This window comes from Dendrobates tinctorius, unplaced genomic scaffold, assembly GCF_039654945.1.
Source record: "Dendrobates tinctorius isolate UK_male_01 unplaced genomic scaffold, ASM3965494v1 ptg000103l, whole genome shotgun sequence".
Lineage (NCBI taxonomy): Eukaryota > Metazoa > Chordata > Amphibia > Anura > Dendrobatidae > Dendrobates > Dendrobates tinctorius.
The window spans coordinates 7,396,236-7,419,254 of NW_027361771.1; the positions used below are offsets into that span (position 1 = coordinate 7,396,236).

General features: G+C 46.1%; 1 protein-coding gene across 2 annotated transcripts in view; it reads right to left on the bottom strand.

Annotated features, from left to right (window-relative positions):
* Positions 1-10,439: 10,439 nt before the first annotated feature.
* The window catches only part of NUP85 (nucleoporin 85), a 56,632-nt gene continuing 44,052 nt past the window's right edge, over positions 10,440-23,019 (bottom strand). For both annotated transcript variants that reach the window (XM_073588024.1, XM_073588025.1), the window contains exons 16-19: positions 20,227-20,327; positions 19,981-20,132; positions 10,695-10,760; positions 10,440-10,592 (exon numbers count right to left, since the gene is read on the bottom strand). In XM_073588024.1, the coding sequence (XP_073444125.1) occupies positions 10,491-10,592; positions 10,695-10,760; positions 19,981-20,132; positions 20,227-20,327 (421 nt within the window). In that variant the 3' untranslated portion in view covers positions 10,440-10,490. The remainder of the gene's footprint in view (positions 10,593-10,694; positions 10,761-19,980; positions 20,133-20,226; positions 20,328-23,019) is intronic.

The window sequence follows — 23,019 nt, forward strand, 5'->3', positions numbered from 1 at the left end:
TAATCCTATACGTGATACTGACTGCTGAGTCATGTATCTAATCCTCTCCTGTGATACTGTGCTGAGCAGTGTATCTAATCCTATCCGTGCGATACTGTCTGCTGAGCCGTGTATCTAATCCTCTCCAGTGTCATACTGACTGCTGAGCCGTGTATCTAATCCTATCCTGTGAGATACTGACTGCTGAGCCGTGCATCTAATCCTATCCTGTGATACTGCTCTCCTGAAATACTGTGTTGCTGTCACCCTGCTCCTCCACCATACATCTCCCTCTGTGCCCCCATAGACCAGTACACTGCTCTCCTGAAATACTTTGTGCTGCTATCACCCTACTCCCAGAATCCTTGCTGCCTGCCATCCTCAGTGACCGAAGACCCCATTCCTCACCTCAGATCCTGTCCAGGCGATGTGTGAAAGCAAGGCGACAGGGGCCTGATATATGGTGGAAGGAGCAGAGTGACAGCAGCACAGAGTATTTCAGGAGAGCAGTGTGCTGGTCTATGGGGGGCACCCTGTTCGGTGCCAGGGATTGTACATAGAGCGCTGTGTTTTATACACATGGATGGACAGTCTGCTCCACAGAAATCCAGGAAACATTTCTGCTGATTGATGGCCTGTTCTGATCCAGACTTTGCATGCAAAGACAGTAACTTTGCAGGCCCCATCAAAATGGCTGATCACTGTGTTCCTAAATGTCATCCTCTCTTTTCCCTTAACAAACACCCAGAAGGGGAGAAGAGGAGTGACATCACACCAATGTCAGCAGATTCCGCCCATAATTACTGCAGGGCAGTAATGTGAGCTAGTTGTACACTAGGTGTTTGTGCCAAATTTCAGTAGCTGCTCCCCCTAGTGTTAAGTGGAAATGCCAAACTTTTTAAAATTATTTTTCATATTTTACAAAATTAAAAACATATCCCACCACTACACGGGAGTGGGAAGAAAGGGGCTAAGTGTCAGAATTGGCGCCATTTCTGGGGCGGCTTTGGGGTGGTATTTGTAACCGGGGAGGTCAATATCCATGGCCCCTTCCTAGGCTATGAATATCAGCCCACAGCTGTCTGTGTAGCCTTTCTGGCTATAAAATATAGGGGGACCCCACGTCTTTTTTTGGAGGTCCCCCTATTTTAATAGCCAGTAAAGGCTGCGCAGACAGCTGTGGGTTGATATTCATAGCCTGGGAGGGGGCCATGGGTATTACCCCCTTCCCAGGCTACAAATACTGACTCCCGGCCATGGGAATTCCCCCCTCTGGCGTAGAAAATTGCGCGGGAGACGCCATTTTTTTTTATTTATATAGCTATATATCCTATCTATCCATCTTTCTATCTATGCATCGATCTATCTTTCTATCTGTGTGTGTAATGGAGTGTGGGTTGGACCAATGTAAATGAGGAGGTTGGACAGAAATGACATCACAAATTTTTTTTTGTGAAATAACATCTTTATTTAGCTTACAAAAACGCATACAAAACCGCAGGCAAAATGACACTGAAAAACCGCATCAAAAACCATGGCAAAAACGCATAAAAAACGCACCTGCGTTTTCTGTCAAGAGCTGCAGTTTTTGTGCGGAAAAATCATCGGGAGAATCTGCAACGTTTGCACATAGCCTAAATCATAATCACAGATGCGGATTCTTTACTGTAAGAGCAGTGAGCGTATGGAACTCTCTGCCATATGTTGTTGTACTGAGTGATTGACTACTAAAATTTAAGAGGGGACTGGATGCCTTTCTTGAAAAGTATATTACAGGTTATATACACTAGTTTCCTTCATAGGGCGTTGATCCAGGGAACTAGTCCGATGCCGTATGTGGAGTCGGGGAGGATCCTCTGGATCAACATGTTGGGCTATAGGTTGAACTAGATGGACTTAAAGTCCTCCTTCAACCTTAAAAACTTTACCTTTATACTCATCGTTCAGTGCTGGCTATATCCCATGCACTTATCCCTGAACTTATTAGTATTTCTGATAGTATAGTAATATGAAGAAAACTATTAGTCCCTTCTCATGATTATTTAATATCCCAAGTTCCCCAAATCCACGTCCACGTGACCTTTACATTTTTTCCTTCTATTTCAATGCTGACTCCTGCCACTATCTGGACAGTGCGCATGCGCTGCCTCCCTAACCTCCAGCACTTTCAGTGATGTTGACACACCGACAGGTTTGCATTCCAGTGAGCGTCTCCAGGAAGATCCTGTTCAGAGTAGGGCGGTCACCACATGCGCTGCACACATCATGGATAACGCTGGCCCCAAAGAACCGTGGATTGGTTGCCGCATAGTTTAAAAATACGATCGCCCTTCACCCTGACAAATCTCTGGAAGAAGCTGGCGGCGAAACGCGTCTGTGCGAGTGGATGCTGAGCTAATCTGTCAAAATCAATATTTACAATGTATTCCTGCTATCTAGAGGGTTTCCCATATTGAACATTAACTTGGGAGGCCTATTGGGGTATAATACCGATTCGGATACTATTTGTTTTATACCATTTGCCCCTAGGCTGTAATACAATCCCTCATTTGATAGTTATATAGTCACCTTATGCACATGCTATTACTTTGTTTTCACTGGAATGTTATATTGGAATTATACGACTTTTCTTTTGACTCTGGATAGTTATGGGTCTCATTTTGATCAGGTGCTAATTTAGCTGTCCACATACCGTTCTGACCTGCTTAAGTGACACCTTGCTTTAGATATAGGCTACTGTTGTGAATTCTCTCTCTGGCTTCCCCTCTGGTGATTACTGAAGATAGTGGAGCTGGTCAGATTGAGAGTTCTCTTTCTGGGCTCCCTTTGGTGGTTACTGTAGGTAGTGGAGCTGATCTGACAGAGGCTTGCCACCTGATAATGAGGAAGACAATTGGAGATCTGGGGCTTCTGATTGGCATTTAAGACAGCTGACTCCCTCTATCCCTGCTGATTTTCTTCCTGTGCCTCATGAGGTCTGATGTCTCCTGCTCTTTCCCTGCATGTTCAGCTAAGTGGTTCATTTGCTGTTGTTTGCATTTGATCTGGTTTTGTTTATCTCTGCTTTGTGCGGTTCAGCTAGCTCCGGCTGGGGCTGTGCTGAATCACCGCCCATGTTACTGCATGTGCCAGTTTGTTTTGTCCCCTTTTATATTGGTCTCTTTTTGCTTTGCTTTCAGAATATACCAGAGTGCTGATATAGTGGGGGCGAAGTCGTGCGACTTCAGTGTTTTTGTGCATCAGACGTGTTGGACTTTTTGCAGGGTTTTTTGCGTGATTGCAGACAGTGTCTTTCCTTTCCTGTCTAGTCAGTGTGGGCCCCATTGTTTGCTCAGTCTATTTTTCTGCCTGCGTTTGTGTTTTCATCTTGTCTCACCGACAATATGTTTGGGGGCTATCTATTCCTTTGGGGTCTGCTCAGGGGCAGTTTAGATTTCCCCTTTCTTGCTTTAGGCTTAGTTAGCTCTCCGGCTGTGCCGAGGCGTCTAGGATCATCGCAGGTACGCGTCTAGGATCATCGTAGGTACGCTCTACGGCTACTGCTAGTTGTGTGGACAGGATCAGGGGTCTGCATCCGCTTAGTTACCAACCTCTCTGGTTTTCTGTGGCTTAGCCTGGGGCCTGCTATCCTCCTCGGTGACCCATTCATAACAGGCTACCGCAGGTTTATTATATATTCATTTGGATGGGGGGGTATCACAGTATTCTGAATGTTTAAGTACCCCATCTATATTGTAATAGCCTTCATTCTTGGATAATGTTTGCCTATCCGCATCCCTGGTATGACATTCTGCTTTTTTATTGTTTTGACATTTTGTTCTAATAAAGATTAATTATTTTTTTTAACATGGATCGATTCTATACTCTGTCTTGTGTACACTTAGCCCGTGTATATGGTGTTATTTCATGTAAATTACATGCCGACAACTGTGAGCATTTGGTTTTCTTTTGTGAAGCCAACAAATAGGAGAAATTAACAGTAAACTTTAGTGTGCATAAGTAATCACCCCCCAGAAAACAGGTGTATATACGGACAGATCATGACACTTAGATTGCACACAGGTGGACTTCCTTTCAACAAGCATGTGACTTATGAAGGTAATTTTTAGGGGCTTCATAGCAAAAGGCTTGAATACATATGCACATGCCAATTTGTAGTTATTTGATCCCATAAAGATAATATATGTCTATAGTTTTCTCACTTCACCAACTTAGATTATTTAGTGCTGATATATCACACACACAAATCGAATTACATTACAACCTGTGTTTAAATATTTTTGTAACAAAATAGATAAAAAGACAAAGGTGGTGAATACTTTCACAAGCCACTATTTACAACTTATGGGACATCCCATGATTCCGGTGTCCTCTAATGACACCAGAGAATAAGCCGGATTACTTACCGGTAATGCTCTTTTAATGAGTCCACGACAGCACCCACTTGGAGGGATCCGCCCATAGGAACAGGAAACCTACAGAGATAAAAGAGGGTGGTCCACCTCTCCCCCTCAGTTGGATTTCAGAGTACCAGGAGGACCGCCAAATATTAGGCCATTATATTATCCAATTATTCTAAGTTATTAACTTCACAACTAAGAAGGTGTATGTACATTATGTTAACTTCTAGGGAGGGTTAGTGAACGGGTGCTGTCGTGGACTCATTAAAAGAGCATTACCGGTAAGTAATCCGGCTTTTTACCCTTCGCCACGACAGCACCCACTTGGAGAGACTTTCAGAGACCTTCACCTGGGAGGGACCACCGTGCCGAGGACCGCTCTACCAAAGGCTAGGTCAGATGAGCATGATGAATCAAGCCTATAGTGATTATAAAAAGTAGAGGGTGTAGACCAGGTTGCCGCCTTACATATAGATTCGATTGCGACGTCTCCCCTCTCTGCCCAAGAGGAAGCCATAGCTCTGGCTGAATGTGCTCTGATACCCTCCGGAGGATTCTCATTGCTCTCTGAGTATGCCAGCCCAATCGCGTCTGATCCATCGAGACAGGGTACCCCTTGTGTGTTCACATCCCTTCTTTTGGCCCTGAAAAGAGACAAATAGAGCCCTACTCTTCCTCCAGCTGCTAGACCTCTCAATGTATTGTAATACTGCTCTTCTAACGTCTAGTGTATGGAATCTTTCTTCCTCTGGAGTAGAAGGGTTACTAAAAAATGAAGGGAGATGGATTTCTTGTGACCTATGAAACCTCCCTGCTACTTTTGGTAAGTATGAGGGATCTGGTTTTAGTATTAGCTGATCCTGTAACATCACTAAAAAAAGGGGATCTATTGAAAGTGCCTGTATGTCACTAACTCTTCTGGCTGAGGTTAGTGCAACTAGCAGTGCTGTTTTGAAGGATAGGTGTTTAAGGGAAATTGTATCTAAGGGTTCAAAAGGCGGACGTGTTAAGGCCTCCAGAACCAGGTTTAGATCCCAAGGAGGGACTCTAGGTATGTGTACTGGCTCGCTCCGCTCACATGCCGCGATGAACCTGCTTATCCATTTATTGCCTGCCACATTATAGCTATATAGGGCCCCTAGAGCTGACACCTGAACTTTTAGTGTGTTGACAGCTAGCCCTAATTCCTTTCTGTAGGAATTCTAGGATCGCCGTAATCGGGATTTCTCCAGACTCAGGGCTTGTGTGGGACTCTAGGAATTTTCTCCATACTCTGGTATAAATTCTTGTCGTTGTTATTTTCCGACTTTGTAGGAGTGTATTGACTAGTCCCTCCGAGAACCCTCTTGATCTCAACATTTCCCTTTCAAGTTCCAGGCAGTCAAGTGGAGACTGTCCACTTGAGGATGGAAAAAAGGTCCCTGTGAGAGGAGCCTGGGGGTTGAGGGAAGCACCCACGGATCTGTTACTGACATCGCTTGCAGGCATGAAAACCACGGCCTCCTGGGCCAGAATGGTGCTATTAGGATTATTCGTGCTTCCTCTGCTCTGATTTTCCTGATCACCTGCGGTAGTAGTATGATTGGTGGGAACGCATATGCCAGTTTGAATTGCCACGGGGCCTGGAGGGCATCCAGAATTTCCGGACTGTCTGACACATTTAGAGAGGCGAACCTCCGCACTTGCCTGTTTTTTCTGGTGGCGAAGAGGTCTATTTGGGGAAGACCCCAAAGCGACACGATGTGTGTGAATATTCCCCGGCTTAGACACCACTCCCCTTGCCGCAGTGTATGGCGGCTTAGGAAATCTGCCTCCACGTTGTCTCTTCCCCTTATGTGGAGGGCTGAGAGAGACAACAAATGTTCTTCTGCTAGGGATAAAATTCTTCTTGCGGAAGACATTAAGGTGACCGATCGAGTTCCGCCTTGTCTGTTCAGATAAGCGACTACGGTGGTGTTGTCCGAAAGGATTCTCACGTCCTCCCCTTGTAACTGTGGAAGAAAATGAAATAATGCATGATAAACTGCCTTTAGCTCTTTTAAATTTGACGAATCCTTATCTTCGCCTATATCCCATAGGCCTTGGGCAAAGTTATTCCCCATATGGGCTCCCCATCCTGTGGGGCTAGCGTCCGTGATAATTATACGGGAGGGTGTTATAACCCAAGGTACTCCCGCCGTTAGGTTATCGTCCTTTAGCCACCACGCAAGGGAGGTTAGGACCTCCTGGGACAGCGTGATTTTCTTTGTCAGATTCCCTCGGTCACGGGACTCCTCTAAAAGAATTTGGTATTGTAGCGTCCTCGTGTGGAACTGGGCCCACTGAACTGCCGGGATGCAGGCAGTAAGGGATCCCAGAAGGGACATTGCTTCCCTTAAAGACATGTGTGGCCGACGTATCGCCATCTTAACCTTCTTTTTGATTGCTGAGATTTTTACCTGCGACAGCAGACACCTTTGGCTTATGGAATCTAGCTCGAGACCCAGGAAAGACTGAACAGACTGCGGCTCGATTCTGGACTTTTTGAAGTTTATTATCCACCCTAGGGCCTGTAAGGACAAGATTGTATCAGCAACTCGATCACTACATTGTCGAGATGAATTTCCCACTATCAGAAAATCATCCAGATAGGGTACTATTAGCGTGTCCTTCTGGCGTAAAAAAGCCATCACTTCCAGCATCACCTTTGTAAATACTCGTGGTGCGATGGAAATGCTGAATGGCATGGCTGTGAACTGGAGATGCTGTATCTTGCCATCGAGGAGGACCGCCACTCTGAGGTATTTCTGATATCTGTAATGGATGGGAATATGATAATAAGCATCCTTCAGATCCAAGCCTGCCATCATACAATTGGGGAAGAGGAGCTTAATCGTGGATCTTATGGATTCCATCTTAAATTTATGATTTATTATGAATGAATTTAATTTTTTCAGGTTGATTATTGTCCGGAATGATCCGTCTGGTTTAGATATCAGAAAGAGAGGGGAATAAAATCCTCTCCCTTCTTGCCCCTTAGGCACATGGACCAAAACTTTTTTGTCCAGTAAATTCCGAATCTCAGCTTCCAGGGCCTGCTGTTGGATTGGTGAGCTGAAGGATGTTATAATCAAAGAGTTACGGGGTATATGATGGAATCCTATTTTTAACCCGTCTCTGATAATGCCTAGGACCCAAGGGCTAGCCGTAATTTTCTCCCATTTTCAAAAAATTTTTTAGTCTCCCTCCTACTGGAGGGACTGGCTCCTCAGTTCCTGTCCCTGCGGAAGGAGGATCCCCTAAACATGGCACCTTTGCCTTTTCCTTCCTTTGTGGCCCAGCGGTTTTGATTCTCCGCTGACCTTCCCCGGCCGAAGGGTCTTCTCCTAAACGCCCTCCTATAAAATGGGAGAGGAGGGTTAGGGAATCCTTTTTTCCTTTCTTTTGCCTTCGTAAGGATTTCATCTAAGGCTCTTCCAAATAAGAACTCACCCTCGCAAGGAATGGTACACAGTTTTGCTTTGGACTGAGTGTCACCTCTCCAGCTTTTAAGCCACAGGCTACGCCTGGCGTTATTAGCCAACCCCGCTGTTTTGGCTGCCATACGTAAGGAATCAGCCAAAGCATCCGCTATATATGCTGCTGCACCGCGGATTAGTGGTATGGCGGCTCGTAGTTTGTCTCTAGGGATCTTCTGGTCTATTTGCTGGTCTAGTTGATCGATCCAGACCAGCATAGAACGAGCTGTGCAGGTACTAGCTATTGCCGGTTTAAATGTGCCGGTAGCTGCTTCCCATGCCCTCTTCAAAGAGGCGTCAGCTTTGCGGTCAAGCGGGTCTTTTAAAATGCCCGTGTCCTCCACTGGTAAGACCGTTTGCTTTGAGGCGGAGGCCACTGCCGCATCTACCTTTGGGACCTTACCCCATGTCGACAACTCTTCGTCGTCGAAGGGGTACCTTCTTTTTGAGGTTGAGGGAAGATACCCTCTCTGGTCCTGTCTCTCCCATTCTTTCTTAACCAGCGCTTTTATTGCTGGAATAACTCTCCTCTTTTTGTCCGTCAGACCTGCAAACATGATTTCTTGAGTCGTCTGCGGCTCCTTTGTGTCCGTGCATCCCATTGTATTCCTCACGGATTTAACTAGATTATCCATATGATCTAAAGGAAAACAGCAGCGGCCCTCCATCTCTGAGGAGGATGCTGATGTGGATGCGTTGGAACTATCTGAGACTACTTCGCCTTCATCGGTGTCTACAACCGCTGATTTGATAGTTTCGATATTGGAGGGCCTGCTCTGGTTTAGGGCCTGTAGCTCTTCCCTAATTATGGCCCTTATGTCTACGGCTGATGCCTGTTTTGCCGTCTCATTAATGCATTTTTTGCATAGCCTTTTTGTGTAAGATTCCGGTAACGGACGTGCACACAGGGCGCACTCTTTATTTTTTGATTTTTCCTTCCTTTTTGCCTGAGATATGATGACGGCAGGGGAGAGAGGGGGAGAGAGAGAGAGAGAGAGAGAGAGAGAGACACATTTTATCAGCTTGATAGGCAGAGCGACGTCCACTCACCCAGGGAAGCTGTAGGTACCGGCTCAGGCTGCGAAGGAGGCTTGTTGGCGTGGCTTCTGTGGCTACGATCCGAGGACCCTCGTCTTGCATGGTCCTTGGTTGCTGCTGCGTCGCCTGCCTGGGGATGCGTGTCCTGTCTCGGTGAAGACATGATTGGACGCCGTATCTCTGTGCCCCAGGCCTTTTGTAAGCCCCTTCATACCTGGTACCTCCCCCTCCAGGTGCGCCTATTTGCGGCTCATTAGTATGCGCTTCAGCGCCGACACTAGCCGCTTGCGCAGATTGAATCGCTCTCTCTTTTTATTTTATTTTTTTTTTTTTCCTGCTGGAGGGGGCGGGGAGCGCCTCTATGCCTGCGGTGCCGCCCATCCGCGCGTGCGCTCTGAGCCGAGGAACCTCCGGTAACCCGGAAGTTCCTCCTTACCACATCCTGCCGCTCTGCATGTGTGCCCTCCTGGACGCTGAAGCCTTCTAGGAACGCCGGAGGTTGCCGTTTCCTCCGGTTCCTGCGCCCCCACATGGACCGGAATGGATCCTCCTGCCCGGTGTCATGTTATCCCAGAAAGACCCCGGTCGGCGCCACCCGGTACCGGTGTCTCTGCACTCCATACCAGCCGAGGAGGGAGCCGGATTCCAGCACTCCCCCGTCGCTGCCTCTGGACCGGAACCCCTGCCGTTCTCGCAGACACTGCACAGGCGGTTCCTTGGCCCAGGTAAGCTGTAGCGTATCCTGCAGTTCCCCATCGGAACAGGAAACCAACTGAGGGGGAGAGGTGGACCGCCCTCTTATCTTTGTAGGTTTCCTGTTCCTATGGGCGGATCCCTCCAAGTGGGTGCTGTCGTGGCGAAGGGTAAAGAAGAATTTTTGGACTTAAAAGTATAATCCCTCTCTGATAGCCTTCATTGGAGGGGAAGGCAGCACCACCCTTTTATCCTTGCTGCTCCATTGGACCTTTGGTCATTATTTTCTGCTTTTCCTACTGTTTTTCTCACTTAATAGCTTAATTGCCAGCAAGCCGGTGTAACCTGCTGAGTAAGAGCAGTCTTTTTTTTCTTTGGTTGTAATTATCACTGTCAGCTTCATGGTGGCAGCAGCACCATGGTTCCGTGTCCACAAATGAAGTCTACGAAAAAGGAATTTTAGTAAAAATCCTTTTCCCATCTCATAACTGAATCATATAGAATCTTGAGAATGAAGTGATAAAGCTCTTCACCATTTTTCCTTTGCGCCATGATCACTTGGTTATGCAAAGACCTGATGAATACCTTTACGTATTAGCAATGCAGTTGAGAATGCTGTGCTCTTTCTATAAGATTTGTTGCATGAATTCGCAACATATCTGAATGAGGCTGATTCTGTAATGTGTGCATAGATTATATCTGATTTGGCATTGTAGTATATTGTACCCACTAATACATGTGATAACAGCAGTTTTGATGTATTTTCTTTGCACAAGTTTTGTTTTTTTTTCTTTTTTTAATTGCACAAACATCAGTAAGCTCAAAAAGAAAATAAGAACAAGATGTTTATTTGCAAAACATAACTACATGAGATATTCTCTATTTACATTTGAGCAGTTCCTTCTTTAACAATGGCGCGGGCAAGGTTTCGTGCAAGAGCCAGCCTAAGCATCTGAAGCTTTGAGTGTTCAATGCTGCTGCTGTCCTGTGGAAGAAAACAGCACAAACCACATGGTGGTCAGCCATAATTGCTTTCTGACTTGCCCTACAGTAGACGCTTCTTATTCTGTTACCCAATGCAATTTACCTGGGCTCTTGGGTTCCCTTCCAAGCAGCTCATTAGCTGGTATGTCTGGTCAGCAGAAAAGATCACCTATAGGAAACAGTTTGATAGGGGAGCTTGGGATTTTCTGATATTTGACACTTGGCACATTCTAAAATGCATGGGCGCTTTCTTGGAATTATGCATCCAAGTGCAGCATTATGTATGAAAAAAACACATGACATTTTTGACTAAGAATCTAACCCTAGCAGTACTTGAAATAAGCAAATTCTCCTAAATGTAATAAAGCAGCACATGGAATTGCCAACCGATAAGAGATGGAGTTTACATGAAAAAAATAGGGATTTTTGTGTACTCACCGAAAAATCCTTTTCTCCGAGCCAATCATTGGGGGACACAGTCAGTGGGTGTTATGCTGCTTGCCACTAGGACACTAAGTAAACACAGAAAAAGTTAACTCCTCCCCTGCAGTATACCCCCTCTCGCTGGCTGGGAATTCCCCAGTTCAGTGAAAAAAGCAGTAGGAGCATTAAACGAATGACAATAATCAAAACCTAAAAGTGCTACAGTGAGCCAATAGGCCAGACAGGGTGGGTGCTGTGTCCCCCAATGATTGGCTCGGAGAAAAGGATTTTACGGTGAGTACACAAAAATCCCTATTTCTCCTACGCCTCCTTTGGGGGACACAGACAGTGGGACATCCTAAAGCAGTCCCTGGGTGGGGAGCATACAACTGCTAATACCCTATGTACCACTGGCTTAACACTGTGGTACTGCCGATTGCAGGATGCATCTGCCAAGAGCTGCATCCGCAGAGGCCTGAGCATGAATTTGGTAATGTCTTGTAAAGGTATGCAGGCTGGACCAAGTCGCAGCGTTGAAGACCTGTTCTGCCGACGCCTTGTGCCGAATGGCCCAAGAGGCGCCCACTGAGCGGATAGAATGCGCCTGAATCATTGCTGGGACAGGTGTCCTGGACATGGCAGGATTCCTGAATAGCCAAGAAAATCCACCTGGCTAGCGTGGTTTTTGAAGCCGCTAGACCCTTCCTATGCCCCTGTGGAAGTACGAACAGGGCATCTGACTTGTGGAAGGGAGCCGTCCGCGAGATATACCATCTTAAGAGCCCTGACCACATCGAGGGCGTGGAAGGCCCTCTGAATGTAATGGACTGGAGCCGGACAGAAGGAAGGCCAAACAATTTCTTCACTGAGATGAAAAGACGACCCGACTTTGGTCAGGAAAGACGGGGACGTCCTAAGAGCTGCCTCGTCCTGATGAAAAATTCAGGAACGGAGGACGGCAGGACAGGGCTGCAAATTCAGAATCTTGTGTAATTGACGTAATTGCTGCTAGAAAGACCACCTTCCAAGAGAGAATAGCTAGTGGTACGTCCTGCAGTGGATCGAAAAGAGCCTCCTGTAAGGCTTCGAGAACCAAGTTAAAGTCCCATGATTCCCATGGCCCTTAAAATATAGAGGTGCCACCTGGGAGACTCTGAATGAATATCTTCATCTGAAGTCCGGTGGCAATTTTGCATTGGAATAGCACCGACAAGGCTGAAATCTGGCCATTGAGCAAGCTAAGCACGAGCCCTGACGTTAATCCGGATTGTAGGAATTTCAATATGGAAAGAATAGAAAATACCAGTGGGGATCGACCATGATCCTTGCACCACGATAAGAAGGTTCTCCAGGTGTGGTGATAAGTGCGCATGGACATGGGCTTCCTAACATTAATCATGGTGGCGATCACATTGGGAGAAAAAAAGAGCCTGTGCTAAACACCAGGATTCAACATTAAAGACAGGGCCCCGGGGTTCTGGTGGTAAATCGGGCCCTGTGAGAGTAGATCCATGCGATCTGGAAGTCGCCAGGGAACACCGGCGACTAGTTGTACTAGTTCTGCATAGAATGGCCAGCATGACCAATCTGGCGCGACTAGGATCACTGGTATTCCCTCTGCTCTAATTTTCTTGATGACCCTTGGGAGCAAGGGAAGAATGCACGGGAGCCAGCACTGGTGCCATGGCAGAACTAGAGTGTCCGCTCGGATGGCGCATGGATCGGGCGTTCGGGTAATGAATCGAAGAACCCTGTTTAGTCTTTAGGCCATATGATCCACATCCGGAGTCCCCCAGCGACGGCAGATCTGCTGAAAAAAAACTTCCACTTCCGGATGAAGAGACCACTCTCCTGAGGCAAGGCCTTGGCGACAGAGAAAAACCACCGGCCAATTGTCCACACCCGGGGTGTGGATTGTTGAGATGGGCGAATGGTTGGTCTCGGTCCAATGGAGGATGTGACTCACTTCGTGCATATCCATCCTGCTCCGAGTACCCCCCTGACTGTTGATATACACGACAGCCGTGGCGTTGTCGGATTGGATCCTGATGAGGTTACCTGCGAGGAGATGGTGGAAACTCAGTAGAGCTAATTTGATAGCTCGAATGTCCAAGATGTTGATGGGGAGACATGGCTCTTGAATTAACCAACAATCCTGTGCCGTGTGGTAACGAAGAAAAAAACGCACACCAGCCTAGGAGATTGGCGTCGATGGTCACCCCGACCATCGTACTGGGAGAAAGAACTTCGCTTAACTCAGGGAGGGTTTCAGTGTCCCCCGCTTGGGGGCTCGTCTGACCCGCAGGGACAAAAGGAACCGGCGGTCCAGAGAACGGGTTCTTGTCCCAAGTTAACAGCAACGCATGTTGTAAAGGGCAGAAATGGAGGTGTGCAAATGGGACGGCTCCCATCGCTGCCACCATGTTTCCGAGAACTATCATGCTGAAAGCGTATGGAGTGAGAAAACAGTCGAGAAAGAGTCCGCGCTGCCTGTTGTAAGGCTCGGGCCTTCTCAGGAGTGAGAATGACCAACCCGCGGGAAGAGTCCAAGATCAATTCCAAAAAGGAAGTCTGCTGGACCGGTGTTGGGGAAGACTTTGAGGTTTATCTTCCGACCCAGGCAAGAAAGTGTATTTACTGTGATATCCACAGATTTCTCGCAGGCTGGAAGGGATGGACCCTTGATCAGCAGGTCATCCAGATACGGCAGTACGACCACTCCCCGAGCGTGGAAAATGGCCATAACAGCCGCCATGGCCTTGGTATAGACCCTGGGGGCGGTGGCGAGACTGAAGGGCAAGGCAACGAACTAGAAGTGTTCTTCTCAAATTGCAAAATGCAGGAACTGCTGAATGATAGGGGCTCTCCCTTTTGCATGGAGGCAACACCGATTGGAGGAATTCCATTCGGAATTGCCGTACTTTGACAAACTAATTTAACAGCTTGCGGTCCAGTATGGACCGCATTGTTCCTTCCTTCTTTGGAACCACAAAGAAAGGTTTGAGTAAAAAACCGCTGACCCATTCGTCTTGAGGGACCAGAAGGATGACTCCGTCCCTCTGCGACGCATGAACGGCCCGAAGGAAGGCTGTGACTGAATGACAGCAGATGGCCGCCTACTTTGTCGGTGTCTGCCAGATACCACAAGTCATTGAGTGGAGGATCTAAGGGATCTGCTTCCTTAGATCCAGATGCTGTCGGCCTGGGTTTCCAAGAGTGGTTAGGTCTGTGAGAGACCTGGGAACCTCTGTCTCCACGCGGGGACCTACCTGATCCGGAATAGAAGGTTGTGGATTCCAAAAACGGCCGGGGAGCCCCTTGGTGAAGAAACCTACTCTCCCCCCCCCCCGGAAGTTTCAGAAATGAGCTGGTCTAGTTTCTTGTCCAAACAGGCGACCAGTTTGATACGGCAGAGAAGTCTCTGGAGGTGGAATCTGCCCGCCAGTCGCGTAGCCATAGGGCTCTTCTGATGGAGACTGCATTAGCGGTTGCCTTAGCAGCGCAATTAGCGGCATCTAAAGAGGAGTCTACTGCAAAATCCCCTGCGTGAGTTATCTGCTTGGCGACACTGGCTGTCTCCGGAGGGTTGCTATGTTGGAAGGCAGTAATTAAGACTTCTGCCCAAGTAGCCATTGCCTTAGCCACTCAAGTCGCCGCGAAAGATGGGAAAAAAGCCACTCCTGGAGCGCCAAAACTGAACTGGCGAGGTAGCCAATTTGATAATTGGAGGGGTTTCTGACTGAAGAGCCCTTAGAAATGGATCAAAGCGTTTTAGGAGCAAGGCACAATACAGGAGAATCCACCGAGGGTGACTGTAATCAATCCTTCATTAGATCTGGAGTAAAGGGGTATTTAGCCTCGATAGGCTTTTTCCCTGTGAACCAGGGCTGTGGAGTCGGAGTCGTAGCTCATTTTGGTGGAGTCGGTTTAAAATGGACCGACTCCTAAAATATATAATAAATTGGGTACAGTAGTTCAATGCAGAATGTGCTGAATATTTTTTCATAGGAATTTGGGAAAGTTATGAAATGTCCTATAAATGACTTCTATTCCTGATCTAAGGCTACATTCACACACAGTGTTTTTCCTGCGTTTTTTGAGTATACGTTTTTCAGTTGCAAAAGCAGATCAGCTCTTTAAAAAATGGATCACCTGAAAGGTTTTTGAGCTCATAGCTAATGTTTTCAATAGCAAAAGCAGATTAGAAATCTGCTCTATCTATATATCCATTTCATATCTGTACCAAAAAGAATGAAAGCCGGATAGCACACAGACTAACACTCCTTTTTTTAAGCACCAGTCAGGTACACCTCATAGCTGCCCAAAAGGACACCCAGGACAGGCATTGCTCATCTTCAGTAACACATCAACATCAATTGATAGTTGGAATAAATAGACTGCATTCACCACCACATGTTCTTGAGGTGCAGGCTTTATTTTCAAGTGTAGGGGTGTGCAGTATGAGGTTCTGCAGTAGCTGAGGTGTGCAATATGAAATTGAAATTCTGCAGAACAGTATGAGGTTCAGCCCCCCCCCCCTAATTTTGATCCTGGCTACGCCCATAGTGTGAATGTAGCCTGAGGATCTAGGCTTTATCTTAGCCGAGGTGTGTATGTGTGTATGTGTATGTGTATGTGTGTGTGTATATATGTATATATATATATATATATATATATATATATATATATATATATATATATATATACACATACACACTCACTGGCCACTTTATTAGGTACACCATGCTAGTAAGGGGTTGGACCCCCTTTTGCCTTCAGAACTGCCTCAATTCTTCGTGGCAGAGATTCAACAAGGTGCTGGAAGCATTCCTCAGAGATTTTGGACCATATTGACATGATGGCATCACACAGTTGGCGCAGATTTGTTGGCTGCACATCCCTGATGCGAATCTCCCGTTCCACCACATCCCAAAGATGCTCTATTGGATTGAGATCTGGTGACTGAGGAGGCCATTTGAGTACAGTAAACTCATTGTCATGTTCAAGAAACCAATCTGAGATGATTTGAGCTTTATGACATGGCGCATTATCCTGCTGAAAGTAGCCATCAGATGTTGGGTACATTGTGGTCATAAAGGGATGGACATGGTCAGCAACAATACTCAGGTAGGCTGTGGCGTTGCAACGATGCTTAATTGGTACCAAGGGGCCCAAAGAGTGCCCAGAAAAAATTCCCCACACCATGACACCACCACCACCAGCCTGAACCGTTGATACAAGGCAGGATGGATCCATGCTTTCATGTTGTTTACGCCAAATTCTGACCCTACCATCCGAATGTCGCAGCAGAAATCGAGACTCATCAGACCAGGCAACGTTTTTCCAATCTTCTACTGTCCAATTTCGATGAGCTTGTGCAAATTGTAGCCTCAGTTTCCTGTTCTTAGCTGAGAGGAGTGGTACCCAGTGTGGTCTTCTGCTGCTGTAGCCCATCTGCCTCAAAGTTCGACGCACTGTGCGTTCAGAGATGCTCTTCTGCCTACCTTGGTTGTAACGGGTGGCAATTTGAGTCACTGTTGCCTTTCTATCAGCTCGAACCAGTCTGCCCATTCTCCTCTGACCTCTGGCATCAACATGGCATTTCCGGCCACAGAACTGCCGCTCACTGGATTTTTTTTCTTTTTCGGACCATTCTCTGTAAACCCTAGAGATGGTTGTGCGTGAAAATCCCAGTAGATCAGCAGTTTCTGAAATTCTCAGACCAGCCCTTCTGGCACCAACAATCATGCCACGTTCAAAGGCACTCAAATCACCTTTCTTCCCCATACTGATGCTCGGTTTGAACTGCAGGAGATTGTCTTGACCATGTCTACATGCCTAAATGCACTGAGTTGCCGCCATGTGATTGGCTGATTAGAAATTAAGTCTTAACACACAGTTGGACAGGTGTACCTAATAAAGTGGCCAGTGAGTGTATATATACACATACATACACACACACACACATACACAATACAGAAGAAAAAAAGTTTGGACACACCTTCTCAATCAAAGCGTTTTCTTTATTTTCATGACTATGAAAATTGTAGATTCATTCTGAAGGCATCAAAACTATGAATTAACACATGTGGAATCATATAATAAAAAGTGTGAAACAACTGAAAATACTGTATGTCTTATATTCTAGGTTCTTCAAAGTAGCCACCTTTTGCTTTGATTTCTGCTTTGCACACTCTTGGCATTCTCTTGATGAGCTTCAAGAGGTAGTCAGTCTACTGAATAGACTGTTAGAATTTGTATTATGGCAAGAAAAAAGCAGCTAACAGTCTATTCATTAGGACAGTCACCTGTGTATCCACCAGACTTCTGCACAACACAACTGATGGTCCCAACCTCATTTATAAGGCAAGAAATCCCACTTATTAAACCTGACAGGGCACACCTGTGAAGTGAAAACCATTTCCGGTGACTACCTCTTGAAGCTCATCAAGAGAATGCCAAGTGTGTGCAAAGCAGAAATCAATGCAAAAGGCTACTTTGAAGAACCTAGAATATAACCTACAGTATTTTCAGTTGTTTCACACTTTTTTGTTAATTATATAATTCCACATGTGTTAATTCATTGTTTTGATGCCTTCAGAGTGAATCTACAATTTTCATAGTCATGAAAATAAAGAAAACTCTTTGAATGAAAAGGTGTGTCCAAACGTTTGTCTGTACCGTATGTATGTAATCGATATTATACAGTGTATTACATATTTACAATTGATTAGTTTTTTGTGCTCTAAAGTTGTATTCCAATAAATAGAACATAATATCTAAATATCTTGATTATTGGATCATAGAAATGATTAAATGTCTGATGTTCACATTGTACTACAATAAATTTTTCACTTAAATATAAGCAATATATGTGGGAGTCGGAGTAAGGGAAATTGAGGAGTCGGAGTTGCAGGTTTGGCTTACCGACTCCACAGCCCTGCTGTGAACCACTTATGTGGTCGGTTCCTACGTTTCTGGACAATGTCCTTCAACTCCGGATGGCTGGCAAATACCCTGCGTACACGTTTAGTTTTACAGTAGATAACGTGCTCTGGAGCGGGAATATTCTCCTCGTCCAACGTCAGAAACTTGTTGAATGACTGTCAGAGAATCAAGCGATTCATGGACATTTGGGGAATTCTGAGGGACATGTCAGACTCGAATTCAGAGACATGTTCTCTGCGAACATTAGGAGAGGGAGAGCGAGAGACAGAACTCGCCGATGCTGAATCGCGAGCGTGACTAGGGGACGCGTCATAGGTCCGCTTTCTAGAGACCCGAGGATCACTTGAACGAGCACGGCCCCTGCTTGCAGACAGTTCCCGGCAGTCGCCAAAACCCTCCTCGGGTGGTAAAGAGGATTCCCGGAGGAGTCTATAGCCTTGGTCAGTGACTCCACAGACCATGACAAGGACGCAGCCCGCACAGGGGGACTAAACGCAGGGAGCACCTTGCAGCGGATGGAGTTTTAGCACAAGCCGGGTTGCAATCCGTGCATAGCGGATTAGTCTGGGTACTGGGCAATGCAGTCTTGCAATAGGTACCAGCGGTAAAGAACAAGGCGCTTCTTATTAGCCCCCTTTTTTGCTTTCTTAGACTGAGATATAGTAGCCGTGAAAGGGTTACAAGCAGTGCCTGCGCTGCAGGGAATGTGCTACGAAGGGGTTAAGCTTTTCTCTGAGAGCAGATCCCTGGGAGGAATATCGGTGGCCGTGTAGCGTCACCAGATGTTGTCCATCAGTGCGCGCACCCCCGCAGCTGTCACAAAGCCCGAGAAGCAGAGAAGGGGTTAAGGACATCGCCCCCGTGACTAGCAGGGCGCCTCTCGTACAGAGCGAGAGGCGCCAAAGACGTGGGCGGCGGTGCCAACAGTGGGCGGCGCTATGTAAATTGCGGCCTAGTAGGCCGAAAAGCCGGGGACTAAATCTTTGGGCCTACCCACGGCGAGCGCCGGGTGAAGGGGGCAGCGGGGGCCGTGACGGTGCGTCGGTATGCCGCCGCTGAGACTCTGTCAGTGCTTCTCCCAGGGACCAGGATCCGACCCCATACCTCCAATCCGGTGCTCGCTCCGTCTGCGCTGTCTAGGAGCCTGCAGGTTTCATCCCATCTCAGATCCTGATGTAAAAAAGCTCCCAGGCGATGTAGCAGAGTCGGAGATGTTGTTACAGGGGTATTGCTCAATCGATCCACCTTATGGGCAGGGGGACGGAGAGCTATGGGGCTGACTCAGGGCCTCCGAAAGCGATGATCAAATCTTCTCCGTGCGCTTGCCCTCGTATCAGTGAGAGGTACCGGGACCATAAAGGAACCATCGCCAGAAGAATCAGCCCCAGTCGTCGCAGGAAAGTGTACGGGGGAGGTATACTCCGCGTGCTTGCCTTGTTGGTTCGGGAGAGAGTGGGCCGTAGAAAGGAACCGTCGCCCCCCCTTCACTCCGTTAATTAAAAAATAAAAATTTACAGAAAATTCAAAAATAAAACGGTGGGGTCTGAGGCCAGACCCAAGTGCCTCCTATAGACACTAAGCAAGAACTGGGGAATTCCCAGCCAGCGAGAGGGTACTGTATACTGCAGAGAAGGAGTTAACTTGTTTTCTGTGTTTACTTAGTGTCCTCCTAGTGGCAAGCAGCATAACACCCACTGTCTGCGTCCCCCCTATGAGGCGTAGGAGAAAAATGTTCTGTACACTCTCACCCCTTCCCTGGGGACACAACAAGGTCCCACTCCCCTATAGAAATACGGAAAAAAAATGTTTCTGGATTTTGATTCGTGAGCTGTGTCCTGGAAATTGCACTCACATCTTGTATCAGTTGATGGCTAATATTCTAATATTACCATCTGAAACATTTTGGCATACGTCATGGAATTTGCTAGAGAGGTCTGAAGAGTAATTTAATTCTGGGAAACATCTTCGTTTGCAGTTCAGGCATTTTTGCTAACATGCGTTCATAGTACATGACTTACCTGATGCTGCTCAAGCAGAGGCAGTGCATCCAGCAGTAAAGTATGCCAAAAATAACAGGGAGCAATGCGAGCAGTCATGAGAGAAAGGAGTAAGCCGGCGGCTACTTCAAATCGCTGGTCACAGTACATCCGGTGAAACTCCCGGTATTTTCCTTTATTAAAAATTCACAACCATTAGGTTAGATCTATAACAGTAATTAGGCTTAAACATTGGTACAACATTGCAGGTTTGATAAATACACCCACCTAGGAATGTCAGGCGATCACTGAGCAACATTGCAGAACCCAGATTGTCAATCAGATCCAAATCCGAGAATCTTCCTCGTTCACAGTAATCCTTTAAAAACCTTCAGAAAATAAAATAAAAAAAAGCTTGTTTAATGGATGATCCCAGAAATTACTGAACCTTTACACAGACAGATCTCCGATGGCAAGATACTGGACAGTCAAATATTAACCCTCTATGACTTTTCTAGCAACTAAGATTTTTGCCATTTCAACTGTTACCCCTATCAATATGAGATTGGGGGTACCTAATCCTGGGTTCAGCCATACACCATCATATTCTGTTAATATGTTTCCTTCTGTTCTGTACGCACTTAATTACATTTATTCCAGCCCACCCTTTCAGTTTCAGGGGTATAGAGTGTGGGACCAGGGACTTCTGAGGACTAAGGACTAGTAATGGCGCAGATCTACTGATCATCATTCATCATCCCTCCAGCATGGATCTATGAAGCAGACAGCTTCATTGTCTAGATAATGGTCTGGCTGACAATGACTGGAAACAACCTTCTGGCTCTCTTGACCATAAAATTAGCATACAAAAAAACATTTGAGTTAATAACCTGCCTAGCACCTACACTTAGGCTATGTGCTCACGTTGCGTTTTTTTTTTTTTTTTTTAAGCGTTTCTGCGGCGCTTTTAGACGCGCGATTCTGCCGCGGAAACACTTAAGTAAAACATCCAATGTAATCTTAATGTAATCCGCACATGTTGTGCTAATGGTGCAATTTTTACCGCTGCGGAAACGCTTAGCGGTAAAAATCGCAGCATTCATTAATTTGCGGAATCGCACGCGATTCCGCATACATAGACTTGTATTGAAACGCTTTCAAATTGCAAATGTAACAAATATTTGCGGTTTTTCAAGCGACTCAAATCGCACACAACAGGAAGTGACATCAGGCCATCCCATAACCCAGGAAGACAGGAATCAATCCCATAATTCCTGTCTTCCTGGATCATGGCTGCCAGTATGGAATGGTATCGCAGGATGGACCTGGATGTGGGCCTCCTGATCAGTGTGGTAAGTGTCGGTGTGTGTGTGTCTCGGTGTGCGTGTCTGTGTGTGTCGGGGGTGCGGTCTATATGTGGTCTGTGTGCGGCGTCTGTGTGTACACACGCACACACACATATATACCCCATTTTTAAACCCCCCCTCCCAAAAAAAATAAAATTATATATATATATATATATATATATATATATATATATATATATATATATATATATATATATATATACACACACATATATATGAGAGATACACACACACACACACACACACACACACACACACACAGGGGTTGGACAAAATAATGGAAACACCTGGAGACATCAACAAAAGTTAGTTTAATATGGTTTAGGTCCACCTTTTGCGGCGTTTACAGCCTCAATTCTCTGAGGTTTCCAAAGGAATTTTAGCCCATTCTTCAGTTGAAACACCCTCCAGTTCTTTGAGCGACGATGGCGGCGGCGATCAACGTCTAACTTGAATCTCTAAAATTGACCATAAATGCTCAATAATGTTGAGGCCTGGGGATTGTGGGGGGCCAGATGAGATGCTCAACTTCATTACAATGTTCCTCGTGCCATGCTTTAACGATTCTAGCTGAATTGGTGCATTATCATCCTGAAAGATGGCGTTCCCCTCCGGGAACAGTGTTTGAACCATAGGATTCACTTGGTCGCCCAAAATGCCTAAATAATCGCGGCTGTTAATTTTCCCATGAAGGGATATCATTGGCCCAGCGGATCTCCACGAAATAGCACCCCAGATCATCACAGAACCTCCGCCATGTTTTACGGTTGGGAGAAGGCAGTCTGGATGGAATGCTTCTTTCGGCTATCTCCAAACGTACACTTGGACGGAGGTTGGAAATAGGGTAAACGATGATTCGTGTGAGAATATTACGTTTCCACTGCTCGAGGGACCAATTCTGGAGGTTTCTACACCACTCAACGCTTGGAAACATTTGTCATTGAGAGTAGCGGTTTTCGAATTGCAGCTCTTCCGTGGAATCCAGATTTGTGCAGCTCTCGACGAACAGTTTTCGTGGAAACTGGGTTCTATAGGTGTTCATTGAGCTCAGTAGTGATTTTCGGAGCCGTAGTCTCACAATTCGCTTTAGAGTCCGACGGTCTCTCAGTCAATTTCGACTTTCGGCCGGACCTGTGCTTTGCTGCGGACGTTTTTCCTTCTCTTTCAAACGCAGTCATTACTTTGGAGACAGTACCTCTTGTTGACACGCCAAGCATTCGGGCACTTTCTGTTACACTAGCGCCTGCCATACGAGCACCAACAATTTGGCCTCTTTGAAAATCCAAGAGGTCTGCCATTGGTATCCGGTTCTCTTCAATGTTCTTACAATTCTGCAAAACAAACAGTTAATTTACATACACATCATATAACACAAATAATCAACTACAAAACATTACCATATGTCACGGTTTGCATGGTTATAACGTGTTCGAAGATTATGATGCCAAAACGTTAGGTGTTTCCATTATTTTGTCCAACCCATGCATGCAAAATATATATATATATATATATATATATATATATATATATATATATATATACACACTCACTGGCCACTTTATTAGGTACACCTGTCCAACTGTGTGTTAAGACTTAATTTCTAATCAGCCAATCACATGGCGGCAACTCAGTGCATTTAGGCATGTAGACATGGTCAAGACAATCTCCTGCAGTTCAAACCGAGCATCAGTATGGGGAAGAAAGGTGATTTGAG